A 25,869-nucleotide genomic window follows, 5' to 3' on the forward strand; every position below is an offset into this window, starting at 1 on the left:
CTTGCCGTTAGAAATATTGTTATTGCAATACTCAAAAACAACAATGCATATTGCATATTTACCCAATGTTGTGCAGTCCTAATAGATATCCATTATTCTTTCATTTTAAATATATCAGAACAATTTATATATATATTGTACCTTCAATCCCCGAGGGCCAGGATAGCCAATAGAGCCCTGAGGACCATTAGGACCCTAAATATGGAGAGAAAGTTAAATAAACAGCAAAAATATTAACACACTACAAATTGAAAGTTATTTGTGATTGCTGATAACACTAAATAAAAAGTATGTAAATAGTTGTGTCAGATATTACATTTAACCTATGAAGCTACACAGAGAAATCTACTTAGTATAATGAGACGTTCTCACTTGATTTCCTTTGGTTCCACCAGGACCTTCCTTCCCGGGATGACCCTGTGGGACGAACACAGTTAAAACATTCATTACAACAGCTAACAATAGATACATGTTTGTTTTGCCATACACTTATGACTGTTCAGTTTTTCATTCACAATCACATGAACTGAAAGTCAGCACAAAAACATTTCAGTACTTTGGATATAAAAAAACAAACAAGAATCACTACAAAACATCATATCCAGTACTTACGGGAGGACCATCAGCTCCTGGCATTCCTGGTAGACCTGGCTTTCCTGTGGGTCCCTTTTAGAAAACAGAGAAAATGCCATTAAGCACATTCAAATAATTAAATATTAGTTACAACTGATTTTTTGTGCTGTTGAATCTTTGCAACACTTACTTTCTCTCCTGGTGGTCCAGTGGCACCCTGTGGACCTGGCATTCCCTGTTACACAGAAAAAACATGAATATTTTTTATAATTTTGTACATGTGTCATTAAATTCCTCATTTAATTGTAACTGTTTACCTGTGTTCCTGGAGCCCCCTGCTGGCCTGGAGGACCGGGCTCTCCTTGTGGTCCCTTAAAGGAGCAACGACAAGGTAAATGAAAAAATTTTATTTTTTACATTTTTATTTATTACATGGTGTTCATATGCTATCATTTTTTTCTTTTTAATTTTAATATTGCAATAATTATGTCTAGTCTATTAGTCCAGGGGTTCATAAACTTTTCAGCACGCGACCCCTAAAATAACAATACCAGTGACTCGCGACCCCCAATATCCCCTGAGGTGATTATAAATACAGAAAACTTGCATGCAATGGCACACACACACACCAATAGACCAAAGTCTATTCTTTGTTTAATTTTTTAAATGTATTTCAGTGCTGTAAATGGGCCAGAAAGTTTAACCTGGTGTTATAAAATCAATCTGCTGCATCTGACGCTATTGCTGTGTCTTTAATATAATGTATTTACCCCATGGGTCGCAATCCAATAGAACAAGTAAATAAGCTACTATAGTAACTATAAACGACTGTTTTTTTCTCTTCAGTTGGTTATGGATAAAATATGGTAATTCTTATGGTCTAATAATAATAAGTAGATTTTTGGAAATCACCAGGCGACCCCCCTTCATTGTTCTGCGACCCCTCAAGGGGTCCCGACCCCCACTTTGAGAACCACTGTATTAGTCGATAGTCTATATTCAAATAATGTTTTATAATTTCAAATGGTTTGAGAATTTGCAGCAGAATTATTGCCAGAAAACTGAGATATACTTACTAAGTTTCCTTTTGGACCATGTGGACCATCATTTCCACGAACACCCTGGCAAAACAAAATGGAGAAATGAAATAGGGAATAATCTAGATGCTAAAGGCATAGTTCACCCAAAAATGTCCCTAAAATGCACATTTTAATATCTTGATGTGTTGAAGATGGTAGTTGTGTGGCTGCGCAACCACAGCAAATGAAAAAATACGTATATTTGAAGATCTGATTAAAAGTGTCCTAGTTATACTAATTTAAAGATGGCTAGCTTTGTCTTGGAGGTCTTTGTTTTCCATGCTTCTGAAGTCCAAGGTACAAATAATTTTCAGAAACTATATTATTTCCTAATAAATCAGTTCACAAAGAGCTTTTTGAAAAATTATTAAAAGACTTGTTACTTTTCCCGAGCCCACCTTGCTCATAATTTAATTTTACCTCCAGAAATGTTTAAAAATATTTGAAAAAGCATAACAGAGATACTTTAACACTTTACTATGTGGTTTATGTAGCTGATGGAGCTTTTAGTAAATACTCACAGGAGGTCCAGGAAGTCCAGAAGGCCCTTTAGGCCCCAACAAACCACGGGGTCCCTACAAAAATGAGAAAAAGGCTCATCAAAATACATACAATAAAATTCAAGCAAAACATAGAGCTTTACAGATTTATAACAAAAGGGCAAATCAAGGTTGCATATGTCTATAATATCACAGTCAGGTTCTAGAGCCTTGCTTAATTCTGACCAGATTGTGAAATACACACTCAACAAAAACACTCACAGGTTCGCCAGGAAGACCTCTGGGTCCAACATCTCCATCATCTCCCTGATTAATGTCAAGAGGGAAAAGGACAATTAAAATGCAAGGTTTTTTATGCATTGCAAAAATGATGATAGGTGAACGATCAAGAGTATATTTAGACAAAATGTAAAAACCCCTGAAATGTACCCTCTCTCCGTCCTCTCCATGTGGTCCTGGGGGTCCCATTCCTCCAGGTTGACCCTGCAGAAAATGTTAATATTATTATACATCTTCAAGTTATGCTTCATATTTCAGATAGTAAATCCCTTCCTGTCTGATTTGTAAATAATTTTTTTTAGTTTTAACATGAATAATGACGTAAAAATTTGTGTCCTTACCCGATAACCCTTGTCACCAGGCAAACCAGGAAGGCCATCAAAACCACGGTCACCCTAAAACAGAAATAAACACATACACAAACTGATTGATAAAACACTTGGTTAAATTCAACATGACTGCAATGAGGTAAAGGTTTAGAAATGGAAGATACACATAACTTAAAAACAAAAAACACAATGAATCACACACAAATCACAACTTTAACAAATCAAATATCTGACCTTAATTCCAGACTCTCCTGGCATCCCTCTGGCTCCATCAGCACCAGCGCGACCCTGCAGGAAACATCATGTATCAACAATTAGTTTATTACACTACTTGAGAAAAGCATATGTAGATGTTTCGAGGATGTAACAGTGTTTTTGGTAATCTCTGTACTTTATTACTGTACTCACCCTCCGACCAGCTTTGCCAGGAGGACCAGACACACCCTGAGGACCTCTAGGACCCTAAAACAAAATAGGGGTGCATGATAAATGTCAGATTTAAGCAGATGGTCTTTTTACAGTATAAATAAGATATATGTATAGGTAAATGTCACAGCATTACAGGATGACGCAGTGTGTGGCTAATGTCACGAAAAGTTACAAAAAGATCAACACAGGGCAGTACCTGAGCACCAGGGTCCCCCCTTTCTCCCTTAAAGCCAGGACTTCCAGGTGTTCCCTATTTAGGAACCAAATAAGAAAAAGAAACAATATCACAAAAATATCACAATGATAACAACATAAAAATAAAAGCACATGACAGGGAACAAATATAACACATTTTTTTGGATGAACAATTTAAGTATTTGTGTTTAATTTTTTTTTACCAAAGGTCCAGGACGGCCAGTGAAACCCATTGGCCCGGATGGTCCTTTCAGGGCAAGCTATGCAGAACAAATTGATTAAGTTAATTAAAGATGTAAATTAGGATGTGTAAAGTTAGTGCCCGATCACACAAAGCACAAAAACCATAAATATAATGATAAACATATATGTGTCCACACTGATGAACAGTAACAATCTGTTTATTTTTAGGTACTGTTTTTTCGCATTACTCCCTTGCAACCAGTAGATGTCCTCAGTGTGCTTCTAGCACATTTGACCAGTGAATCCAGCTTGTGTAACTTAATCAAACAGTGAATTTAGCAATCATAGTTCTTGTAGTGGAACAAAAACTACATAAATTATTTCCACCTCATTATTTTCAAAGGACAAAAACACAAAGATTCTGATGTTAGCACTGAATACCTGAGCTACTTTAATTTTTATGCTTTAGTTTGCTAACCTGGCTTGCATCTATTTTTAGCATTATTTTCCATGGTACAACCAATTGTTTCTGAGACGGCTGTTGCTTTAAACATATTTCATTGGATTCTGACTGGTTGTTTTATCATTTATCTTTATCATTGTAGCTGTGGTCTGAACTGCTCTGAAACTGTTGTTTACATTCAGAATGATTTTTAGAACAATGTCTATAGTTATCATTATAGTTATTGTGCTTGGTGTTAACAGGCCTTCAGACCTGAATGTGAAAAGTAATAAATCAATGTTAAGCTGATTTTTATTTCATAGTTTGGACTAACCCGAGCTTGAGACAGAATGGCTTGAGCTTGGGCTTCCTGTGCAGAGGCAACAGGTCCTTTCTCTCCAGCGCTCTGTCCAAAGCGGAACTGCAAAAACAGAAAAGGAGTGTGCAAATTAGTTCTTTGAAGCACTTTAGATGTGGGAGCTCAGAGGAAGCTGTTTGGAATAAATAAAAGCAACAGTTTTAACTGCGATAATATATTATGGTGGCATCTAGTGTTAAAATGACTTTCTTAACATTGGCATAAAGAAGAAGACTCACAGGAAGCATGACAGAGGTTCCTGGAGGTCCTGGAACACCATCTGCTCCAGGTAGACCAGCCTTACCAGTAGGACCCTACAAAGACAACCAGCATGATGCTTTTATTTATGAATATGGAAAAACTTAATGAAACAGCAGGAAATACGATGCATATTTCAAACTAGCATACTACATAAATGTCTACGCACCCTCTCACCAGGATCACCAACAGAACCAGGTTGTCCTTGGGGGCCAGAGGGGCCAGGGAGACCCTAATGAAGAGACACATTTAGAGTGTATAATCTACATAAACCACAATCATGAAACTTAACTTTTGCTATAACGTTGTAGCTAGCATAGTAAATATCAAAATATGAGGAGAATCACTGTATCAGTAAACATGTCATTGTTAGATGAATTCATTTGCCATTTGCAAAGCTCAGTATGGATGTTGTAGGAAAGGAAGTTTTGCTTTACAGTCAAAAAAGTATAATTTGATCAAGGACTGGGAGCATAAATTAATAATAAATTCACACAAAAAGTAACAAAATGAACATACTGCTGGTCCTTCTGGTCCTGGTGGTCCTTCAATCAGCATGCCCTGAGTGCAAAAATGATGCATTTAAAAAATACTTACATTACACTGACATTTAATCAATAAAATATACTTTTTAGTTATTTGGTAGCACCCCCTGGTGGTCTGGATGAACTACAGTTGCATTTTAGGATTTACAATTGTCAACCAATGTCATAATATTCAACTAATAATATTAAGGAAGTATGAAGCTTACAGGTTCAAGGACAGCAGGCTCTCCCTTCTCTCCCTTAATGGCTCGCACTGAGGCCTGAGGAAAACAGATATGTAACCCAAAACAGAGCACAGTCAATATAAAAAAGAAGAAAGCTTCAGTCCACAAGAACAAGAGTCAGATGCTGGCTGAGCAATCTACACTCTCCTACATTACAACCCTTTTTCGTCACTTCCTATGAACTGAATATCATTATATGCCTTGATTAACAATTTATCATTAAAATAGTAAATACTTGGCTGATGAAGAAGGCTTAAAAGTCACTTATCTGCTGCTGTGAGGTCATCCATCTAAATGCTGCACATTAGACTTACGTAAACCTTAATGATTATTTTTCACAGGTCTGCTGCACAATAATACATACTGAAGAGCTTTGATGTTGAAGTCAAGAAACTCTGGGGATGCCCCTCCAAGAAGATACTGCAGTTCTATGCTGATCATGATTAAGGCTGGTCTCAGATCAGCATGAGAGCGGCTGAGTCTACCAATACTGATGCTGCTATACTGAGCTAGGCACTCTAAAAGACTTGCAGAGGAATCTTTTGCAGATGGATCAGTGTTAAAATACTTTGAGAAACAAGGTTTGCCTACAGGGGAACCATTTCCTGTTGATGTCATAAACTTGCTAGCCCATTACTCTAAGTAAACTTGACTTGGTTTTAGGTAAACATAGACTAGAAATGAGCTGAAAGTCTGTTTGAAAGTGAAGTTCTCATCCAAAACCTAGTGAGCCTTGCTGCCTTCCACCAAACAGTAATGAATTTATAATAAAATAACAATATATTACACTTAAAAAAATTAGAGCAGTCAGTAAATTTAATATAAGTACTAACATGACAAGAAATAGAAATTAATACAAATGGCAAAATCATTAAGATTTTTAATTAATAAATACAAAATAAATATTATTTACTACACAAATAATTAATAAATTGATATATGATAACTAATGAACTCAATTGAAACAAATGATACGGAGTTTAAAGTAGATTAAAGTAGATTTAAATATGACTAATTCAATATTCAGATTTATTATTAAAATATAAATGTGATTATTCACAACATATTTTCCATTATTTTATTAAATGTTTATATATTTATAATAAATTGTTTTTAATATATTTTGGCTCACTTGTCATCTTTAAGACATGCCTTTCAAATATGGATGAAACAAGGTCTCTTAAAAGGCAGCATAATTTTAGTTAAAATCAAAGTTTAAAAAAACTTAAATATGCGAAAATCAAAAACTCCAAAAAATTTCAAACAAAAAGGTTTTCATCAGTAAAATTTGCTGCTGCTATATATATATATATATATATATATATATATATATATATATATATATATATATATATATATATATATATAATTATTATTATTTATATTATTATTATTTTTTTTTAAGTTGAATCAAATTTAACTTTACAAGACACTTCAATCAATTTAACAGACTAAAATAAAGTTGAAACCTAATGACTTTAAATAAAATAACTTAAAACGTAATTTATATAATCAAATGCCCTTGTGGTTTGGCATATTTATCTGTAAAACAAAGTGTTGTCTAAAATTGTGTATTGCCAATAACAGAAATAAAATACATTTGAATAACGAAAGAAACCTGATTGCGGTTCACTTTATTGCTATTAAACACAGTTTATCAACTCTGTATTATCTAAGTATTGAATGAATAAAAGCATGGGGTGGTAATATTAATGAAATCTTATTGCAGAGGAAAGCTATTTACATTTACACATTCAATACTCTTTCTCTAAAAGGTTACATTTGGAAGATCTTTAAAAAGTTAACATTTTAATGTGTTTTTTTGTTGTTGTTGTTGTCTTTGTCGCATCCATTTCCTCAAGGGAGACAGGTCTCGTCGACCTGAACCATACCATCGGGAGCAGATGTAGAGGGGATTGTTTAGAGGGGGGTATATCGTGTGAAGGGGCAGCAGTGGATAAAGAATTGGTTAATTGAGAGGGAAAACTGAAAAAATAATATTGAATTAATGAAGATTTTTACATGTACACATTTAATACTCCAAAAGATTCAATTTGGAATTTGATTTTTATGATTTCTGAGTTTTTGTTTTTACTGTATATACCAATTTTTCATACCTTATGGGTTGATTGGATAATTAGTTTAATGAATTTAATTAAACGTCTGTACTAGTAGGCAGACAACTAGATTTTTGAAAGCAGCTTAAGTCAGAAAACCTCACTTAGCTGGTCTTAACATCCTCCTGCTTGATGCCTCTGCAAGATTCAAAGCTGAAGCGAATTCAATTTAAGCCTTTTTCAAAGCTTTAAAATGAATTAGCTGGAAAGCACAAGATAACTTACACCCCCCTCCTCTGTCACAGCGGACAGGGCAGGGCCTAGAGTGTCCTCCGTCTTGCTCTCAATGATGGGCTCATTGTAGTCCTTGTAGGAATAGTCATACTCCTTCATCCCAAAGTCGCTTGTAATGTACTCCTCAGTGAAGGGCTCTTCTGGCGTTTGAGACGCCACCTCACCACCTGTCTTGGTAGCATCCATTTCCTCAACGGGGACAGTCTCGTCGACCTGGACCGTACCATCAGGAGCAGATGTAGGGGTGGAGGGGATTGTTTGGAGGGTTATATGGTGTGAAGGGGCAGCAGGGGATTGGATAATAGAGGGGGGAAGTGGAAATGAGAGGGCAAAGAGACAGAATAATCAGAATAATAGATCTTACCTGTTGCAAAACAGATCATGAGAGAAGACCATATATGAAAAGACATGGGCACAGGTTTACAGACACACACACATTCATACAACACAGGTGAACTCACCAAAACTTGTCCTCTCTTTTAAAACTTCATTGTCATTTAAAAGCCTGTTCACACAAGAATATATATAGAAAACTCTACTAACGTCCACACTAACATATGATTACATTCTGTTAGCTCAGACTACTCAAGCTCTTTATAGCAGTGTTTCTCAATAACATTACTGGAGGACAACCAACACTGCATGTTTTGGACGTCTCCTTTGTCTGTCACAGCCATTACGGGTGGGTCTTTCATTCTCTGTTAACGAGCTGATGATCTGAATCAAGTGTGTTTGGTTAAGGAGACATGGAAAATGTGCAGAGCTGGTGGTCCTCCAGGAACGTGGTTGAGAAACACTGCTGTTAAGTCTGGTAAATTCTGATTGGCTGGTGAATGCTGCAATTATTCATCAGCTAGAATAAAATGTTTTTCCTTGAACTGGTTCCAGAGTTACTGCTCCTACAGTAGGTGACACTTTAATATGAGCATTAACGCCGCACCTTGTTGGCCTTCGCACTAAAGGAGTAAGAATGTGTTTTTTTAGGTATGACTGCAGATTGCGTCTATGCCACCAGGGGGCACAAAGGGACGGGATGCGAACAGACAGAAATAGCCTATTCATTGGCTGTAAATACTGTGCTACTTGTAAATAAAGATAAACAATGTACGGTTAAAGTCAAAATTATTAGACCCTCTTTGAATTTTTTTCTCTTTTTTAAATATTTCCCAAATTATGTTAAACAGAGCAAGGAAATTTTCACAGTATGTCTGATAATATTTTTCTTTTCTGGAGAAAGTCTTATTTGTTTTATTTCGACTAAAATAAAAGCAGTTTCAAAATTTTTAAACACCATTTTAAGGACAATATTATAAGCCCCTTTAGGCATTTTTTTTTTCGATAGTCTACAGAACAAACCATCATTATACAATAATTAACCTGCCTAGTTAACCTAGTTAAGCCTTTAAATGTTACTTTAAGCTGTATTGAAGTGTCTTGAAAAATATCTAGTCAAATATTATGTACTGTCATCATGGCAAAGATAAAATAAATAGGTTAATAGAGATAAGTTACTAAAACTTTTATGATTAGAAATGTGTTGAAAAAAATCTGCTCTCTGTTCAACAGAAAATGGGGGGAAAATAAACAGAGGTGCTAATAATTCTGACTTCAACTGTATGTGTTGTTTGCTAGTCTTAAAAATTGGAACAAATATTAAAACTTTATATAGTTATCATCCTTGATGTGAAAGAGCTTTTCTTCTCCATCATCAAGACGAATAGGCAAAATGTATGACCATAATTATGAGGATTGTGGCTCAAGATGAATGTGAGTCCATGTTTTTTTATGAGTATAGTTTCCAATATTGTTGTAAATAAATAATCTAGTCCAAAAACAAGACCACAGAATCACTCAAGTCTACAAAATATAAAGCAAACTCTAAAGCACCACAACCTAACATTCTCTTACCATTGTATTGTTGACTCTTTCATTTTACTTTTTGGCCATCATGTAGATTGTCCATTTCCAAACTATTACTGTACATAATGCTTGGTTTCTTACATACAAACCTGATCCAAACGTCTTTCCATAATCTATCTCACCTATTTACAGCTCACTAACAGTAAATGTATATGAAATAAATCAGACTCCCGAACATATCTTACTCTCAAAATAAACTGTCCAGCAATGAATGCATGGTATTCATTCCATATTTGCACCATTTCTTTTGCGATCTTTGCTCCTCAAGATTTCGGTTCTTATGTCAAGATGGAGTTTTGATATAGGAACATGAAGAAAAATCTTGAGGCAAGCGGAAATAAAAGAATCACAAAAGAATTTCTGATAAAATGGATGCAATGCATTCATTTTTGCAGATAAGCACGGCACTTATCACGATATAGCACTGTTAATTGTCAATGTAAAATATACACAGGCTGGTCTCACCTCCATTGTGATTGTTTAGAGTAATTGAGAGCTCGTCTCAGCTATACATGGGTGTGGGTTACCTGGTTAATGCTTTCGTCATATCCAGTCAGATCACTCTCTGGCTGTGGAGCCGCCTCTTCTTCTACTGTGTAATAATAATCGGTCTCTGTGGGGGTGTGGTCAGCCTCTGAGTAAGCAGGATCTACGTCCTGATTGGAGTAGGCCGAGAGGTGGGTGGGGTCAGGGGTGGAGGTAAGCAGATTTGAAGGAGAGAGATTGATTAGTATGAAACGAGCTCGGTTCTGATGAACTTGTGACATGCAGAAAGAAGAGACCAATGTGCTTTGCTGATAGAAGACGTCCTCTGGCAAAACACCATTGCTCTCGTGTCACAGTAAAATCAGAACTGAATCAGATCAATTAATCTTGGAATAAGCCTTTACGTTGTGAAAGGCTTATTTTGTTCATCAAGATTTGCTGTTCCTGACAGATTTGTAATTTGAACCTGATTTGGATTAATTAGCCAAGTAAATAACAGGTCAGGATGGGTCAAAAGTTGACTTTGCGGATGTTGACATCAGTCTCAATGGTCTTCAAACCATTTAAACACAGTTGTCAACAATGATAAACAACTTTTAGACACACGTCCATGATTTCACAGGACAGATCTTCAACAAAGACAGAAGTGAGTGCAGCATCACACTATTGTGAAGCTGCTTCTCTCATGTTTCATTCACATATAATTGACAGGACAGCATTTCACAAACAACACTTAAAAGAAAGAGAGAGAGAGGCTGAAACCAGAATGTGAGACGGAGAGAGAGACTCGTTGTGTCATGTGTAACATTGAGCTCTATGATTTAATTGAGGGATCTTTTGTTTCTGAACTCATCGCATGCTCTACCTGGTAATCGACTTTCTACAGATTGAAAGGTTTGGAGTGAAAGGAAATAAAACAGAAGACAGACAGTCTAGACCGCTTATCATATCCTTTCAATGATCAATCGGATCATTTTGTATATGAAAGGGTGGAGGAGATCCAGTGAGTCTGTATGTCTCCAACCTCACACCTGGTCAATGTTTCCTTCATGGTTTTAAACACAGTGTTTTATTTAAACATTGATGTATTTTAAATATAACTTAGACTGAAATGTTAGGAGTATGCATGAAAAACCTGAAAGGTAAGCTGTACGTACACATAGGAGATCCGTGTACGAGTTGTATCTGTGAACATCTTCAATGAAGATGAATCCCAGACCAACTTTCACTCTTGTGAATACAGCACTGAACCAGAATGCTGAGGTTGGAACTACAGCTCTAGGACAGCCATGGCGGGCTCTTGATTTTGTACCTGTTGGTAACCATTGGTCGGTTTCTTCTTGATGGTGGTGGCACTCACAACAGCCTTGTCGAAGGGTGGGAAATTTCTGGACATTGATTTGACGTTATTGACATCGAGGATGGTTTTTGAAGGTCGAGGCAAAGGCACGGGGGTGGGTTTGAAAACAGCAGGTTTTTGAGTGACGGAGGCTGCTTTGGCTTTGGTGTCTTTTGGTTTTGCGGGGGACGCATTGGCTTTCGTTTTGTCTGTCTTGCTTTTGGTTGGTTGTGCTTTGACCTGCGCTTTAGGTTTTCCTGTTACAGTTTTCGTAGCGGGTGTTTCTGACTTCTTGGCTGATGCTACTTTGGTCACAGTCTTTACTGTTTTCGGGCCATTGCCATTAATTTTAGCATCTCCGTTTGTTTTTTTTCCATTGCCGTTGCCGTTGTTATTGGGTTTACCATTGCTGCCAGCCTTAGCCTTCCCATTAGTGTCTTTACCATTTCCATTGCTCTTGCCATTACCATTTCCATTTACTTTAGTTTGACCATTATTGACCTTTCCATTGTCGTTGGTCTTCTTTTTGTCATTCTTTGGTGCTGGAGTTGCTTTTGGTTTAGCTGCTAGTTTAGAAGCAGGAGTAGGTTTTATCTTTGAAATCAATAATTGTGCTGCTGTAGGTTTGCTCTTTGCTGTTTTGGGTGCTGGTGTTGGCTTGGATTTAGCTGGTTTAGCTGGAGCAGGCTTTGCAGCTGGAGCAGTTTTTTGCTTAGTGACTTTGCCATTGTTTGCCTTGCCCGCCTATTTGATTTTTATTTATATTGTAAAGTGTAAGTGTCGAGTCAGCATTTATGAAAGGATTGAATGAGAGATGGGAGGATAAGGGATGGGTGGGATTGAAAGTAGTGGGGATGGACAGAAAAAGAGGGAGAGAGAGAGAGACAAAACAATGAATTTAAGATCGCTGGCACTTAAATTGCTAACTGAGATCTCACTGGCATTACTGGATACAGTATAATGTTGTTTAATTTAATTCTTGATGAGTTTAATTTTAGTAAACTTCATTTATACCTAAATAAATACAAAATGATACTGTTTTCTCCAATAATGCCAATCTCCACATTAAAAAAGCAGCATGTTGTGCGCATGGGGATGTAACGTTGTGAGGCACTGGGGATTAAGAATGCTCAAAGAGCATCTGCTGATAAAACTGATGCATGGCTGGTATACTGTGCTGCCCAACAGCACAGATAGAGAGAAATTAAAGTAGAGGAAATGAGGTAGTCATATCACATCATTCATAATCCCCTTAAAACATATCAAATTACTTGGTTGAAGTGGAATATTACTAATTATATTAATCAATTTGAAAGGAATGAATGGTGTGGGCTACCCAGAAGCAAAAGCACAAACTGTACAGAATCTACTCTAGATGTTGACACATAATAGGCTAAATTATAGTAACTAAGTGATCTATTCTCACAGTGAAGGACAACATTCAAGTTTAGGTTTAAACATTGCAATAAGCACTCAAGATACAGACATGACTGTCCACAGTGGAAGAGAAACAGCACACAAAGTGAGAATGAGTAAGAATACAATACTGGACAAAGTGAAAGTAAACGTTGGAGAGTGTAGAGATGGATTTAAATACACACATAGACACAGATGCTCACTGTACATATTAACAGTTCACGGTGACACAAGACACAAGAGCTTTTACAGGTGAAACACAGTATGAACACATGCAAATTCACAGAAGTATAAAACAAAGTTAAAGGAATGGAAACGCCATGCAATTAAGAAGAATTAAAAGTGGCTTCCTTAAAAACCTGAGCTATTGTGGTAGCCTCAGACCATTAAGTTACAATAACCTTGTTTATTTACACTTGACAATTCGTCTGGTCAACAATTAATCTGAATAAATTACTATGCAGAATTACTAAATTGTAGTAAATAACCAGAATCTGTATGTTACTTGTAAAACGATTCAAATTAAAAATTTGTAATATATACTAATATATTACAAAAAATACTACTAATAATATATAATTCATACATGATCAATAAATAAGCTTGCTCTTATTTAGTTAACAATTATTTCTATATCCAGCCTGATCTCTTGAGGAAACGTAACTATTTTACGTTTTGTCAGTTTAGTGGGTATTCGTATAAAAATGTAAATATTTTAAATGATTCACCGCCTCTAAACCCAACCGTCATTGAGGTGATGAGCAAGTCGTAACAAATTGTATGAATGAGATTGTACGAATTAGCCACTAAATCAAAAAATTATGAGCTGCTGTGAGATAGCATTGCTATCTCTCTTGGTTTGACACAGTATGGCCATGATCTGTGAATGACGTGTGTGTAAGTGTATGTGTGTGTGTGAGTTGATCTTCCAGTGCCTCTTTAAAGTCCACATACACACAAGCATGTACTGTCCAACAAATACATTCTAACGCTATTCAGGAACAAATATATGACAAAAGACAACGTGTAAATGACACAAGACACATTAATACAGTGTTATGCAGTGTGTGAGGGATGAGGTGAAACAAAGTGGCGTACGAAAAGAGGACGGACTTCACATGATGACGCAAAACAGGAGTCAACAGAAAAGAGAGGATGAGTCAATTTAAAGAGACGGGTAAGTTATCATTGCATCTGTGAACTTTCATTATGGCTCTCATTTAACAATAAAACTATACATATATATATATATATATATATATTTATATATATATATATATATATATATATATATATATATATATATATATATATATATATATATATATATATATATATATATATTTTAGTATACACTACCTGAAAAAGGTCTTGTCGCCTATCAAACTTTTAGGAACAACAACTAATAACTTGACTTCTAGCTGATCATTTGGTATCAGAAGTGGCTTATATGAAAGGCGAAGGCATCTAGATTATGCTTATTTTACTAAAATAAAATATGATCATGCCTTGATTTTTAATTGTTTAATTAGAACAGTAAGGTCTGACTTTGCTTAGACAAAAGTCTTGTCACTTAACAAAAATAATGTACATTATAAAGTATAAAGTCATGCTGCAGTGGACATCTCTGCAATGACTCTAACAACTTTTGAATAAAGTCATCTGGAATAGCAAAGAAAGTGTTCTTGCAGGACTCCCAGAGTTCTTCAAGATTCTTTGGATTCATCTTCAATGACTCCTCCTACACTCTTAGACTTGCTCATTAATGTTTAGATCTGGTGACTGGGCTTGCCAATCCTGGAGCACCTTGAACCTTTCAGCGATTCAACAGAATAATCGGAATAATCTACCTTCTGCCACTTTTACAAATGATCAACTATAAGTAAAGTTATTATTTGTTGCTCTACGACAAGACTATTGTCAGGTAATGTATATACTAATCCTAAAAATATGATAATATTTGGTATTGTCACAAATAATATTTAAAAATGTAAACAGCAACATCGATTTTATTGTAACATTTGCACACTAACTTTTTAAAAATATTTCAGATTTCTTAACTCTAATTTTTTTAAAAACTCCTAAACTAAAATAAACTTTTTCTTCTAAATTATGTTCAAATACCTAAACATCTATAAAATAAACAAATATTTAATATTTTGAGGCTTTGTAAGGTTTTATAAGTGTATATTTAGCTTATCAGTTTATCTTGTTAAAAGAATAAGCATTTTAAACACAATAATAGGGATGTTCAGGTGTTTTTATTGCAAAATGAGAAAAATAAAGTTGAAAATTACCCTGAATATGTTACTTTTAACTCCTGTTATTTCCTTGAGAAAACACAAATCTGTTTTTTTTTTTTCTTAACTCATGCCGTCTCTTTCTTTTCCTCTCTTTTCTGATTCCCTCCATAGTCGCTCTCCCTCTTTACCTGTTCAGTGAGTGTCTCGGCTGGGACGGAGGGAGGTTTGGATGGGGAGGGAGGGACACTGGTAGTTCCTTCATAATAATAGGGGTATTCATAATCATCCTGCTCTTCATCAAAGTGCTGAGAGACATGTGGGGGAGAGAGAGGAGGAGTGAAGCCAGAGGAATGCAGAGGAAGGGCACGTGAGTGACAGCGAGGGAATGAAGCAAAAGAGATGAGTGAAAAAAGGAGACTTTGGAAAGAGACAGTGATAGAGGAGAGAGACATGATGGATGAGTAAAGTGAGATGTAGAAACTGGAGGTGAAGTTCACAGCAAAAGTCAGGATGAAAGCATGATGGGTTTATCATTTGCTCATCAGACTCATGGGTTTGAGTAACACTTGGATATTACTGCAAATCACATTGAGAATGAACAACAAAACAAATGCATTCATCTGAAAGCTAACACAAGCGTATAGTTTAGGCAGTAAAAAAATAAAGCTCTTATATGCAGTTCAGCCTGTAGAGATATAAAACTAACACAGTAATGGCCAAATGTATTTCCGGCTAATAAAGGTTAATTTATGTACCCTTTATTTAACATATTGATGCAGATTTTCAAGTGTGTTGTGTAGTTTTGATTAAAGTGTTTACATTTTTTGGTCGGATTAAGGTTTGATTCTCACTGTTAACAATTTACTTTAGCCTCAATAAACTTTAGCCTCAATAAACTCCTAATTTGCTGCTTGCTAATAGTTATTCATTTTAGGTATTGGGTAGGATTTGGATGTAGAATAAGATCATGAAGAATATGTATTATCAGTATATACTAATAAACAGCCAATATCTTAATAAGAGGCAGGTGATAAGACACTAGTTAATAATGAGAATTGTTCCTTGAATTAAAGTGTGACCAAATGTTACATGTGCTCAGCTTTTAAATTGTGCAATTTGTGATACTGCAAGGAAATATGTTCATTATGGAATGCACAGCAGAGCGGCTGCCAAACAAAAGTGACTGTATTTATTTATTTATTTTTTTGGCTAATAATTTTATTACAATGCATTAATAAAGTTAGGTGGTTTCCGCATTCAAATATTGTACAATCAAATATTGTGGAGAGATCTTGGCCATTACTGTACTTCTGGACCTACATTCAGACTGAAATACCTTTGCTTAAGATACCTGGAAAAGTAAAAATTGTCCAAAATAGCTGTGTTGATTTATACAGTATTCTATAAATCTTAGGCAGTATATATATATATATATATATATATATATATATATATATATATATATATATATATATATATATATATATATATATATATATATATATATATATATATATATATATTTTTTTTTTTTTTTTAAACACCATTTTAAGGTCAAAATTATTAGCCCCATAAAGCTATATTTTTTTTCCGATAGCCAACAGAACAAACCATCGTTATACAATAACTTGCCTAAATAACCTCATTAACCTAGTTAAGCCTTTAAATGTCACTTTAAGCTGTATAAAAGTGTATTGAAATATAATTAGTAAAATATTGTTTATTTTTATCATGGCAAAGATAAAATAAATCAGTTATTAGAAATGAGTTATTAAAACTATTATGATTAGAAATGTGTTGAAAAAATCTTCTCTCTATCAAACAGAAATTAGGGGAAAAAATAATAGGGGGGCTAATAATTCAGACTTTAACTGTGTGTGTGTGTGTGTGTGTGTGTGTGTATATATATATATATATATATATATATATATATATAAATATAGGCAACATGCACTATTGAGAATCTGAGACTGCATTCAGATAAAGCACCTTTGATGATGTGGAAGAGCTTGTGGGTGTATGACAATGGATTTTAGGGAGATGATATATATACTGGGCTCCAAATATTGTACATCAAATCTAATACTAATGTGTTTTAAAACATAAAAAATGTGCATGACTTTAAGAGGTATGTAATATGTAAATATCCCTGGCATTCTGGTGTGAGATGCATTTGTGAGTAACATTTACAATGTTTTAATTGGTTCATATATATCCAAGCAAATACAGACACAGCTTTTTAAAGACGTGATTAATGATGAGATTTTACTGCAAATATTAGACAAAATCAAAAATATTTAACATACATCAGTGACTTATAATATATTGAGAGAAGAATTGCTTGAATAATATGAGCTGAGTAATGTTCACTGATAAATTAGACAGTTTCCACTAGTGGATCTCTACATATCTCACACCAGGATGCCGTGGCTCACTTTAAAAATGTGTTGTGGTACTCACATAGGTGTTTGGGTCCTGGGACTGGACTTTGGGCAGAGGAGAGTCGCAGTCAGGGCTGTAATGCTCACAGAAGTCATATGCGGCCTGAGGGTTGGATGCGATCAGCAGCTGCTGGATCTCACCCTGAAGAAAACCAAAGGAAAAGGAAGAGATGTCAAATGATTCTCCCTGAAAATTGTGGTCAGAATCAGGCCACCTGAGATACTATAGCAGTTATTATGTGCAAATTGAAATTAAAGTAAATATTATTAAATGAATTGCCTTTTCACTTGTGATTCACTCAGTATGTCTTATCAAAGTTATGCTGTCTTTATTTATATAATGATTTATACTGTATGGATTGTTGTAAAGCAACTTCACAGTGATAAACAGAAAATATAACATAGTCAGTGATGCAAGTATAAATGAGAGGCAAACTCAAATTCAGAAGTCATTATTCAGCTCAAGACTGTAAAGTGTTGATTACCTGTTTTATTATGTGGTCACTATTGCTTTGTCTGCTATTACAGGTCACTTTATACTGAATGTACTCATTATTTATGGCTTATTAAGGATGTTTGCTTTAATAAATATATGCTTTGTATAAACAGCAATATACGTGTATTGAATAAAAATATTTAAACATGGAAACTTTCAGTAAATCATATCAGTGTGTGTTTACTTACTGGTTGACAATCCACTACACCTGATTAAACTGTGTTCTGATTACAGGATAAAACTGAATGTAGCTAATAAATTCTAAATTATGATTTAATGATAATGTACAAATCTTGATATCATTATACCTCACAGAACAGTACAAGATATTGTTAAAAATGTATTAAGGAAATTATTAGAGTTTGTAAAATCCACATAATTACTGTTGCACTATATAAAGAAACTAAATAAAATTGCCATTCTTGTAACTTCAGTTTCTTATTAATAGTTTTCAGCAATGTGACCGGTTCGGAGACCTGGCGAGCAAAAAATAATGTGTGGTACTGTCAGCTACACTGGAATCTACCTAGAAACGCAGCACAGACCGGTCATATGTCCACCTGTTTCAAGCTATGAATACTTGGATCACATATCAAAATGAACAAAATCAAACTGAACAAAATAGAGATGTGAGTAAAAACTGTACATTGGGGGAACTTGCAATCCATATACTGCATCCGCAACCATTAATTTAAAACCATCATATCCCTTTCAGAGCATTGTTATGGGTCAATGATGCTACCATTCGGCACAAATCCATAAAGTTCTCCTTTCTGGCTGTTCGTTCTTTGAAGGAATTCTGTAGAAGGACAGCTCAGGTTTGTCTCCACGTCGGTTGGTTACCTTAAATCTATTGCACAACAATTATCTGGCTTTTTAGCAAAAAAGAGAGAAATTATTCCAACAGTATTTGGATGCAGCCTTTATGATGCAAGCTGAGACTGCATTGCTTAGAGATGCAATGTCACACACAATGCACTCAATGGAGCTAGTGACATCACTGTGATGGGTGGGGTTAGAGGCGGGGTTAGGTGAGAACATTAAAAAGCATTGGATGCAGCTGAGATTGCATCTGCACCGAGTCTGCAGCCAGACCCCTCTCAATTATTCAGCCCGTGACTTGGCGGTCATTGGGAATAGTGAGGTTTTGCCCACCAGTGGGGCGTTTCCCTAATGGTGAGACAATATGTGAAAACTATTAATGGAATCACTATAAATTGTAGTTATTTTCTGCACACGAAAATTAAATACATTTATCATCACTTTAATTGTGATCAATCAAACACAAAATGTGCACCACACAATTTCTAACTCATTGCACTCGTTGCTAAAGCAGACCTGGAAAACCTCCTCATCCAGGAGACGGGCTCCAAAAACAGTGATGCCCTTGGTGTCCAACACTGGGTTGTTGCTCCTTGGCAGAGTTTTGGTGATGCGATTCTTGCAGTCCAGGATCAGAGTGATGTTCTTCTTCTGCACAGAAATGGCAATGCGGTGCCACCTATAGGACACGAAGAGGTATTGAATGTTTCAATGAGAATCAAGTTCCTTTACATAGTTTGTGGGTTTGCTAAAAGACTGTAAGGAACCTTTCATAATGCAGAAAGTGAAGTTTACTGTTCACCAGCGGTTACACTTCACATTGCTTGAAAACTAACAATATCATGGCTCCGTAATTCAAACAATATTAATATATGTGACCCTGGACTGTAAAACATAGGTTTAAGTATAGTTTGGCATTAGTTTTTATTTATTTATACATCACTAAAATCTAAATAAATAAGTTTTCCATTGATGTATGATTCGTTGGGTGAAGACAATATTGTGCATTAACTATTTAAACATCTGGAATCTGAGCAATCCAAAATAAAAAAATTAAATATTGAGAAAATCACAACTAAGCTTGTCTACATAAGGTGCTAAGCAATGCACATTACTAGTCCCAAATTGAGTTTTCATACATTTACAGTAGTAAATATGCAGAGTATCTTAAGGGAACATGATTTTAACTTAATATTACATTGATTTTTGAGAAAAATGAAAAATCTATAATTTTGCTATTGCCCAAAATATACTTGTGCAATATAAGACATGAGACTTGAGGTCCAGGGTCACATATATAAAGCTTTTCTAGACACAGATGGGTCTCAGCAGGGGTTGGTTACTGACTTGCCGTCAGCCAGGTTGACGCCTTTGAACAGTGGGTAGTCCTCTGGGGCAGGTTTGCGATGCTGGTCCTCATACAGGAAGATGGGTGAGCGTCCCAGCTCCAGCCCAAGCTGCTGCACACCCTGCTCATTATAGATGGACAACAGGAAGGCTTGAAGACCAGCCTTGGCCTTTACCAGAGTCATGATGGAGAAGTTCTCCGGGAAACGTCCTATAGGCAGGAAAAAAACGTAAAAGATTATAAATATGAAGATTTGAGACAACAAAGTAAATTATTTTTGGCACAGATGCATTGGCAGTCTGGGATAAACCTGTGATTCATGACTCAACTTGCAGAAATTGTGCTCATTTTACAGACACTAGGATTCAGATTTAGTGTTAACTATGCAAGCATCTCATTAGCTACTGAAGAGCTCTCATCCTGCTTTAGAGGAGTAATTGCATGTTAGCATCCCAAATGATTTTCAGCCAGACCCAATAATCTTTCTAAGCATTATAATACAGTCTGAAGCATTAAAAAAACACAGTCTTTTCTTTTTTGAATTCCTTCATAATTCATATGCGTCATTTAAAAATTGCAGGTGTATTGCAGGTATATTTTGTGTCCCCAAGATAAACTTTCTACATTTCAAAAACATTCAATTCATTTAAACAGTTATTATTTTGAATAATAACATACATTATATAAAGTATTTCTAAAAATAATGCTTGTGTGTGTAGTTAGGGACATTCTGTCTTGATATATATTGACTTGACTATGACTAAACCCATATTTGCCTCCTGAATCATACATTCAGCTTTAATTATCATGAAATTTTAAATCTAAGTTTCATCCTATTGTGTGTTTACTCTACTACATTAACTAAATCTTTGCATGAAACATCCATTTTCTGTTTTATCTGTCATTCAGTTATAAAAAATACATTTTGTGTCTGTTCACAATACATAAATACATTACTGTGCTCCAAGTAATGTCACTTACTCTAGCAGGAACCGCTAGAAGGCATTGAGGCCTGTCATTATTCTTCTCTCATTCATTTTTGCTAAATTATTTAGGATACACCAATGGTAAATTAATTATATTTCAACTCTGTTACTGTAATATTTCAGTGAAATTCTCATTAGTTTTTACAAACAATAATATGATAAAAATGAAAAAAAAAATCTGTTTTAGACATACCATGTGCTATCTGGTTTGAGGTTAGCATCTTCAGCTAAAGCACAAAATATTTGAACATGTCAACTCTGTTATGGCTTAAAAAGTTAACAATAAGTTATACAACAATAACTAACAGAATCCAACGTTCTTGATCACATTTAATCATTTTGCTTTATTTTACAATATTAATTCTGTTTATGAATGGAAAATGCTCTAAATAAGTGTATCCGCTTCCCAGAGATGTGTTGCAGCTGGATAAGTTGGCGGTTCATTCCGCTGTGGCGACCCCGGATTAATAAAGGGACTAAGCTGAAAAGAAAATGAATGAATGATAAATTTATCCGCAATTCTGTAATGAGCCAAATACTGTCATGATATAAACACTTCAGACACACGTCACTGTAAGATCCATTTGCTGTTTTTTTTTTAATGAACAATACATAAATGTGTATATTTAAACACAACAGAAGTCATCAGGTTTGGTTTATATGATTAATTTTTATTACAAAATTATTATTATTATGCCCCTTTTTACAAGATGCAAAGCATCTCTGTTGTACCTAAAGTGCGTATGTGAAGTTTCAGCTCAAAATACCCCACAGATAATATTTGTAACTCTTTAGGCTTTGATCCTAATTGTGCCATTTAGGTAACTGTTGCTTTAAATTCAAATTCAAAAGAGGGAGGAGCTACAAACGCCTGTGTGTCAACATAGTGGCAGATTCCAAGACAGGACTAATATCCTATGCTAATGAGGGAGAAATCATCACTTATGGGCTGGGCTTTGCCCCTCTGATGGCATGTACTAAGGGAGCATGTCAATCAAAGTGTTTCTGCAGACTATTTTAATGCAGTGTGATTATAAAAAATAAACGTAATAAATTTCTATTATTAAAAGCTGTTTATATTCACAGACTGACTGTCGCCACACAACTGTGTTTACACCCCTTAAAATAATTATTTTTGCATTATAGGTCTCCTTTAAAGCAAGCGGATATTGAAAGAACCTACCTGAGAATAGCTGTTTGGTGGGGGCAGAGATCTGGGCTTTTTTAGTGATGCGGTAGGCATGATCAGGAGTCCCAGACAATCGGGAGGTACAGAAACCCGGAACCTTCTGCACACCTTCAGGAAGGGAAGGCAACTGCAGCACCCGCAAAACATCTACTGGATCTGTAGGAGTGCAAGAGATTGGTCACATTTTTCATATCATTAACATGGCCTACATTTTTATTACATGATTTGCAAAATAATGCGTGATTTTTAGACTAAATCAATTTCAGTGAACACAAAATAATATTAGCCATAATGATTTGGAAAATGGAGTTCAAAATAGATGCTGAATCCTCCAGCAACAGGCCCCACACACAGCCAGGTTTGAACATTTCATGTCTTGTTTCCATCTTCCTATTGCTTTTGGCAGCTCTGATGCTCTTTATGGGATTTCTGCGAATCCCGAAGCCATCTGCTCAACCCACAATGTGTACTACATTATTAACTGTCTAAAACTATGCTAAACTCTCTAACGAGCCTTAATGTATTGGCAGTACACATTTGAGGTTGAGCATGTTTGGCTCTTGCATTTTTTCTAGCGCCTGACAAATCTTTTATTTCCTTTATTTTAGTGCTGCTAGTTTTCTCTGAAGCTCTGCCAGTGTTTTTGGCTCCTATAACCACACTGACCCAAATATGGTCTATGTACTTACCACAATCAGCAGTTAGGTCATTTTGTATTTAGCAACTAGAAGATTCATATTGCAGAGCAGAAATAGAGGATTCTTCAAAAGTAAACTAATTAGAATGCATGCACACGGTTAGTCGAGTGAAGAAATATAAAGACAGGGCAACAGCATATAAAGAAGTAGTGTACTACATACTGTGAGGAGCCTGGAAGTGGTTCAAGAGGGCAGGAAAACCTTAAAATGGAGCTTCTAGCTAAAAAGCAATGCTTCCTTGATTCTCTTAAGGTGAAGCTATTCAAATGCTGGGAGAAAGAGATGAACAATAAAGAGAAAGTCTCTGGACACTGGATCGGTTTCCAGAAGAGACAACATGCACAATGTATAGACTGTTTGAGTCCACTATATGTACATTTCTGGTTAAATGAATGAAACTAAGAGGGAGAAGCCTAAAAAGTCCCAAAAAGTAACATGTACAGGTAAAAACTAGGCTGGGAGCAATTAAGAAACATTCAACCATTCAGATTTATATGAATACAATTACATATTGTAAAAAAAAAATAACTGAATGATCACTTATCTTAAACAAGCTTACAAAAGATTCACTATTGTACATTATCTATTGAGTGGATATTAAAACTGCAAATGACACTCGACCACAAAACCCCTTAGAGGAAATGTTGTTCTTTTGAAATTGAGATTAATACATTACATGAAATTTTAATATCGTTTAGTTTTATAGTTTTAGTTTGTTAGCAAAGGAAAACAGTAGTAGACAATAGATAATAGAGGAAATTATTTTACTTAAAAAACTTTATGAACATCTGGAATCTGAGGATGCAAAAAATGAATAAATGTAGGTGACTCGGTGGTGCAGTGGGTAGCATGATCGCCTCACAGCAAGAATGCTGCTGGTTCAAGCCCCGGCTGGGTCAGTTGGCATTTCTGTGTGGAGGTTGCATGTTCTCACCGTGTTCGCGTGGGCTTCCTCCGGGTGCTCCGGTTTCCCCCACAATTCCAAAGACATGTGCTATAGGTGAATTGGGTTATCTAAATTGTCCATAGTGTGTGTATGTGTGAATGAGTGTGTATGGATGTTTCCCAGTGATGGGTTGCAGCTGGAAGGGCATCTGCTGCGTAAAACTGCCGGTTCTTTCCGCTGTGGCGAGTCCCCAGATAAATAAAGGGACTAAGCCAAAAGAAAATGAATGAATAAATAAATGAATTCATAAAATATATATATATATATATATATATATATATATATATATATATATATATTTTGTAAAAAGTTGTACTAAACTATATTTATTACTAACAACATTATTACTTCAATTAAACCAACCAAAGTTCAAGACACACATCAGATATGTTTCCATCCTAAAATGCAAACTTTATTTGTAAAACTGAAATATCGCATAAAAGACGTGCAAATACAGTGGCGCTTCCATTCAACGAGTCAAAGAGAGCAAAATCGTCACTTCCTGATTAACTGGTGCCAAATATCAAAATTAAACACGAAATTTGCTGCGTTAGGAGAAGCTGTGTGAATCTTTTCCTCATTTAATAATTGACTTGCGCCTTAGAAGACAAATGTTGACACAATGAATGCGTGGTGGCGTTTCAAGGCATGAGATGAGAAGCACAGATGCTCTTGACAGTTCTGGAGGTAATTAATTTTATACTGAAATGGTGAAGGCATTTTAGAATGATAAAAACAACAATTTAGATGTTTTACAATGTGCTCAGCCTGCTGTTTTTTTCCATTCACACACATTTTACCATCACACGATCTCTTATAACAAAATCACATGACCTTTTTAAAGGTGTTTTTAGTGTTTCCATCATAGTTTACGCGCATCTTTTCTTATCGAATAAAAAGTTTTTCCTACTCATTTATGTGCATACGTTTTTTTAATGCACATCTTGGTGTTTCCATCAATCGTTTTTTTATGTGCATAACCAAAATGCGCATAAAAATAGGTGAATGGAAACGTAGCTATTGAGGACAGAAAATCTAAAAGCATGTTTTGTACATCGTAAACACATCTTTAAATGTTTGAAACCAAGATAGATGCTTTTTACAATGCGTTCACACAAACAAACACTGTGTGTTCACACAAACTGCAAACACAGCAGCACACAAAGACCCTCAAAGAACGAAGCAGCAAACATTCCAATACCATCCAGGTCAATGACAATCAAGGTGACCCCAACATCTCAAACCAACTTCCACCACAGCTCCGTCATGACCGTGCAGAGTAAATGAGAGAACATTCCAGAAGATCCAACAATGTGATGTTCTCTCTTTGACCCTTGCTGCTCCACTGTTTTCTGTTTTCTGTGCTAAATACCAGCAAGACGTACCATCTGACACCTTGACCTTTCAACTCTCACCTTTACTGTCTCACAATGACTCCCTTGTTTTGAGTAAGACGTAAACACTTGTGGATGTATCAAACAACTGCTACGACATAACCGCAGATTCAGCTTCAAAAAGATGCTAAAGACATGAAGATAAATCCATCAAGCCGTCTGGATCTGTCTGGTCTTCCCGCCAACCGCAACAGTTAGGCGTGCATGTACAGGCCTGCCTGGAGGATATAATTTAGATCATAGCTCCCTATATTTATGATTTATTTATAATATGCAGACAGCTATGCCATCATACCAACTCGTGGCATAATGTGGGGTTGCGGAGACGTGCATAACAAACGAGTGTTTAATGTTCACAGATTGCCAAGTGTGTTAGTGTGGTTGATTGTGTCTTGGTCTT

At 35.6% G+C, this 25,869-nt stretch overlaps 1 protein-coding gene across 15 annotated transcripts in view; it reads right to left on the bottom strand.

The window, feature by feature from the left end:
- col11a2 (collagen, type XI, alpha 2) overlaps positions 1-25,869 on the bottom strand; it is a 45,751-nt gene that overhangs the window by 14,444 nt on the left and 5,438 nt on the right. For 2 of the 15 annotated variants that reach the window (NM_001328265.1, XM_017352253.3), the window contains 26 exons: positions 22,426-22,587; positions 20,256-20,466; positions 19,425-19,587; positions 17,610-17,732; positions 15,338-15,454; positions 10,193-10,321; positions 7,737-7,958; positions 5,377-5,430; positions 5,145-5,186; positions 4,795-4,857; positions 4,607-4,681; positions 4,344-4,430; positions 3,588-3,644; positions 3,386-3,439; positions 3,169-3,222; positions 2,995-3,048; positions 2,773-2,826; positions 2,582-2,635; positions 2,414-2,458; positions 2,174-2,227; positions 1,650-1,694; positions 891-944; positions 764-808; positions 613-666; positions 373-417; positions 142-195 (listed from right to left, as the gene is read on the bottom strand). In NM_001328265.1, the coding sequence (NP_001315194.1) occupies positions 142-195; positions 373-417; positions 613-666; positions 764-808; positions 891-944; positions 1,650-1,694; positions 2,174-2,227; positions 2,414-2,458; positions 2,582-2,635; positions 2,773-2,826; positions 2,995-3,048; positions 3,169-3,222; positions 3,386-3,439; positions 3,588-3,644; positions 4,344-4,430; positions 4,607-4,681; positions 4,795-4,857; positions 5,145-5,186; positions 5,377-5,430; positions 7,737-7,958; positions 10,193-10,321; positions 15,338-15,454; positions 17,610-17,732; positions 19,425-19,587; positions 20,256-20,466; positions 22,426-22,587 (2,171 nt within the window). Of the gene's footprint in view, positions 1-141; positions 196-372; positions 418-612; positions 667-763; positions 809-890; positions 945-1,649; positions 1,695-2,173; positions 2,228-2,413; positions 2,459-2,581; positions 2,636-2,772; positions 2,827-2,994; positions 3,049-3,168; positions 3,223-3,385; positions 3,440-3,587; positions 3,645-4,343; positions 4,431-4,606; positions 4,682-4,794; positions 4,858-5,144; positions 5,187-5,376; positions 5,431-7,736; positions 7,959-10,192; positions 10,322-11,463; positions 12,235-15,337; positions 15,455-17,609; positions 17,733-19,424; positions 19,588-20,255; positions 20,467-22,425; positions 22,588-25,869 lie in introns of all 15 variants that reach the window. The other 13 variants (XM_005159443.4, XM_005159442.5, XM_073930948.1 and 10 more) reach the window with 9 other exon arrangements.

This window comes from Danio rerio, chromosome 19 (genome assembly GCF_049306965.1).
Source record: "Danio rerio strain Tuebingen ecotype United States chromosome 19, GRCz12tu, whole genome shotgun sequence".
NCBI lineage: Eukaryota > Metazoa > Chordata > Actinopteri > Cypriniformes > Danionidae > Danio > Danio rerio.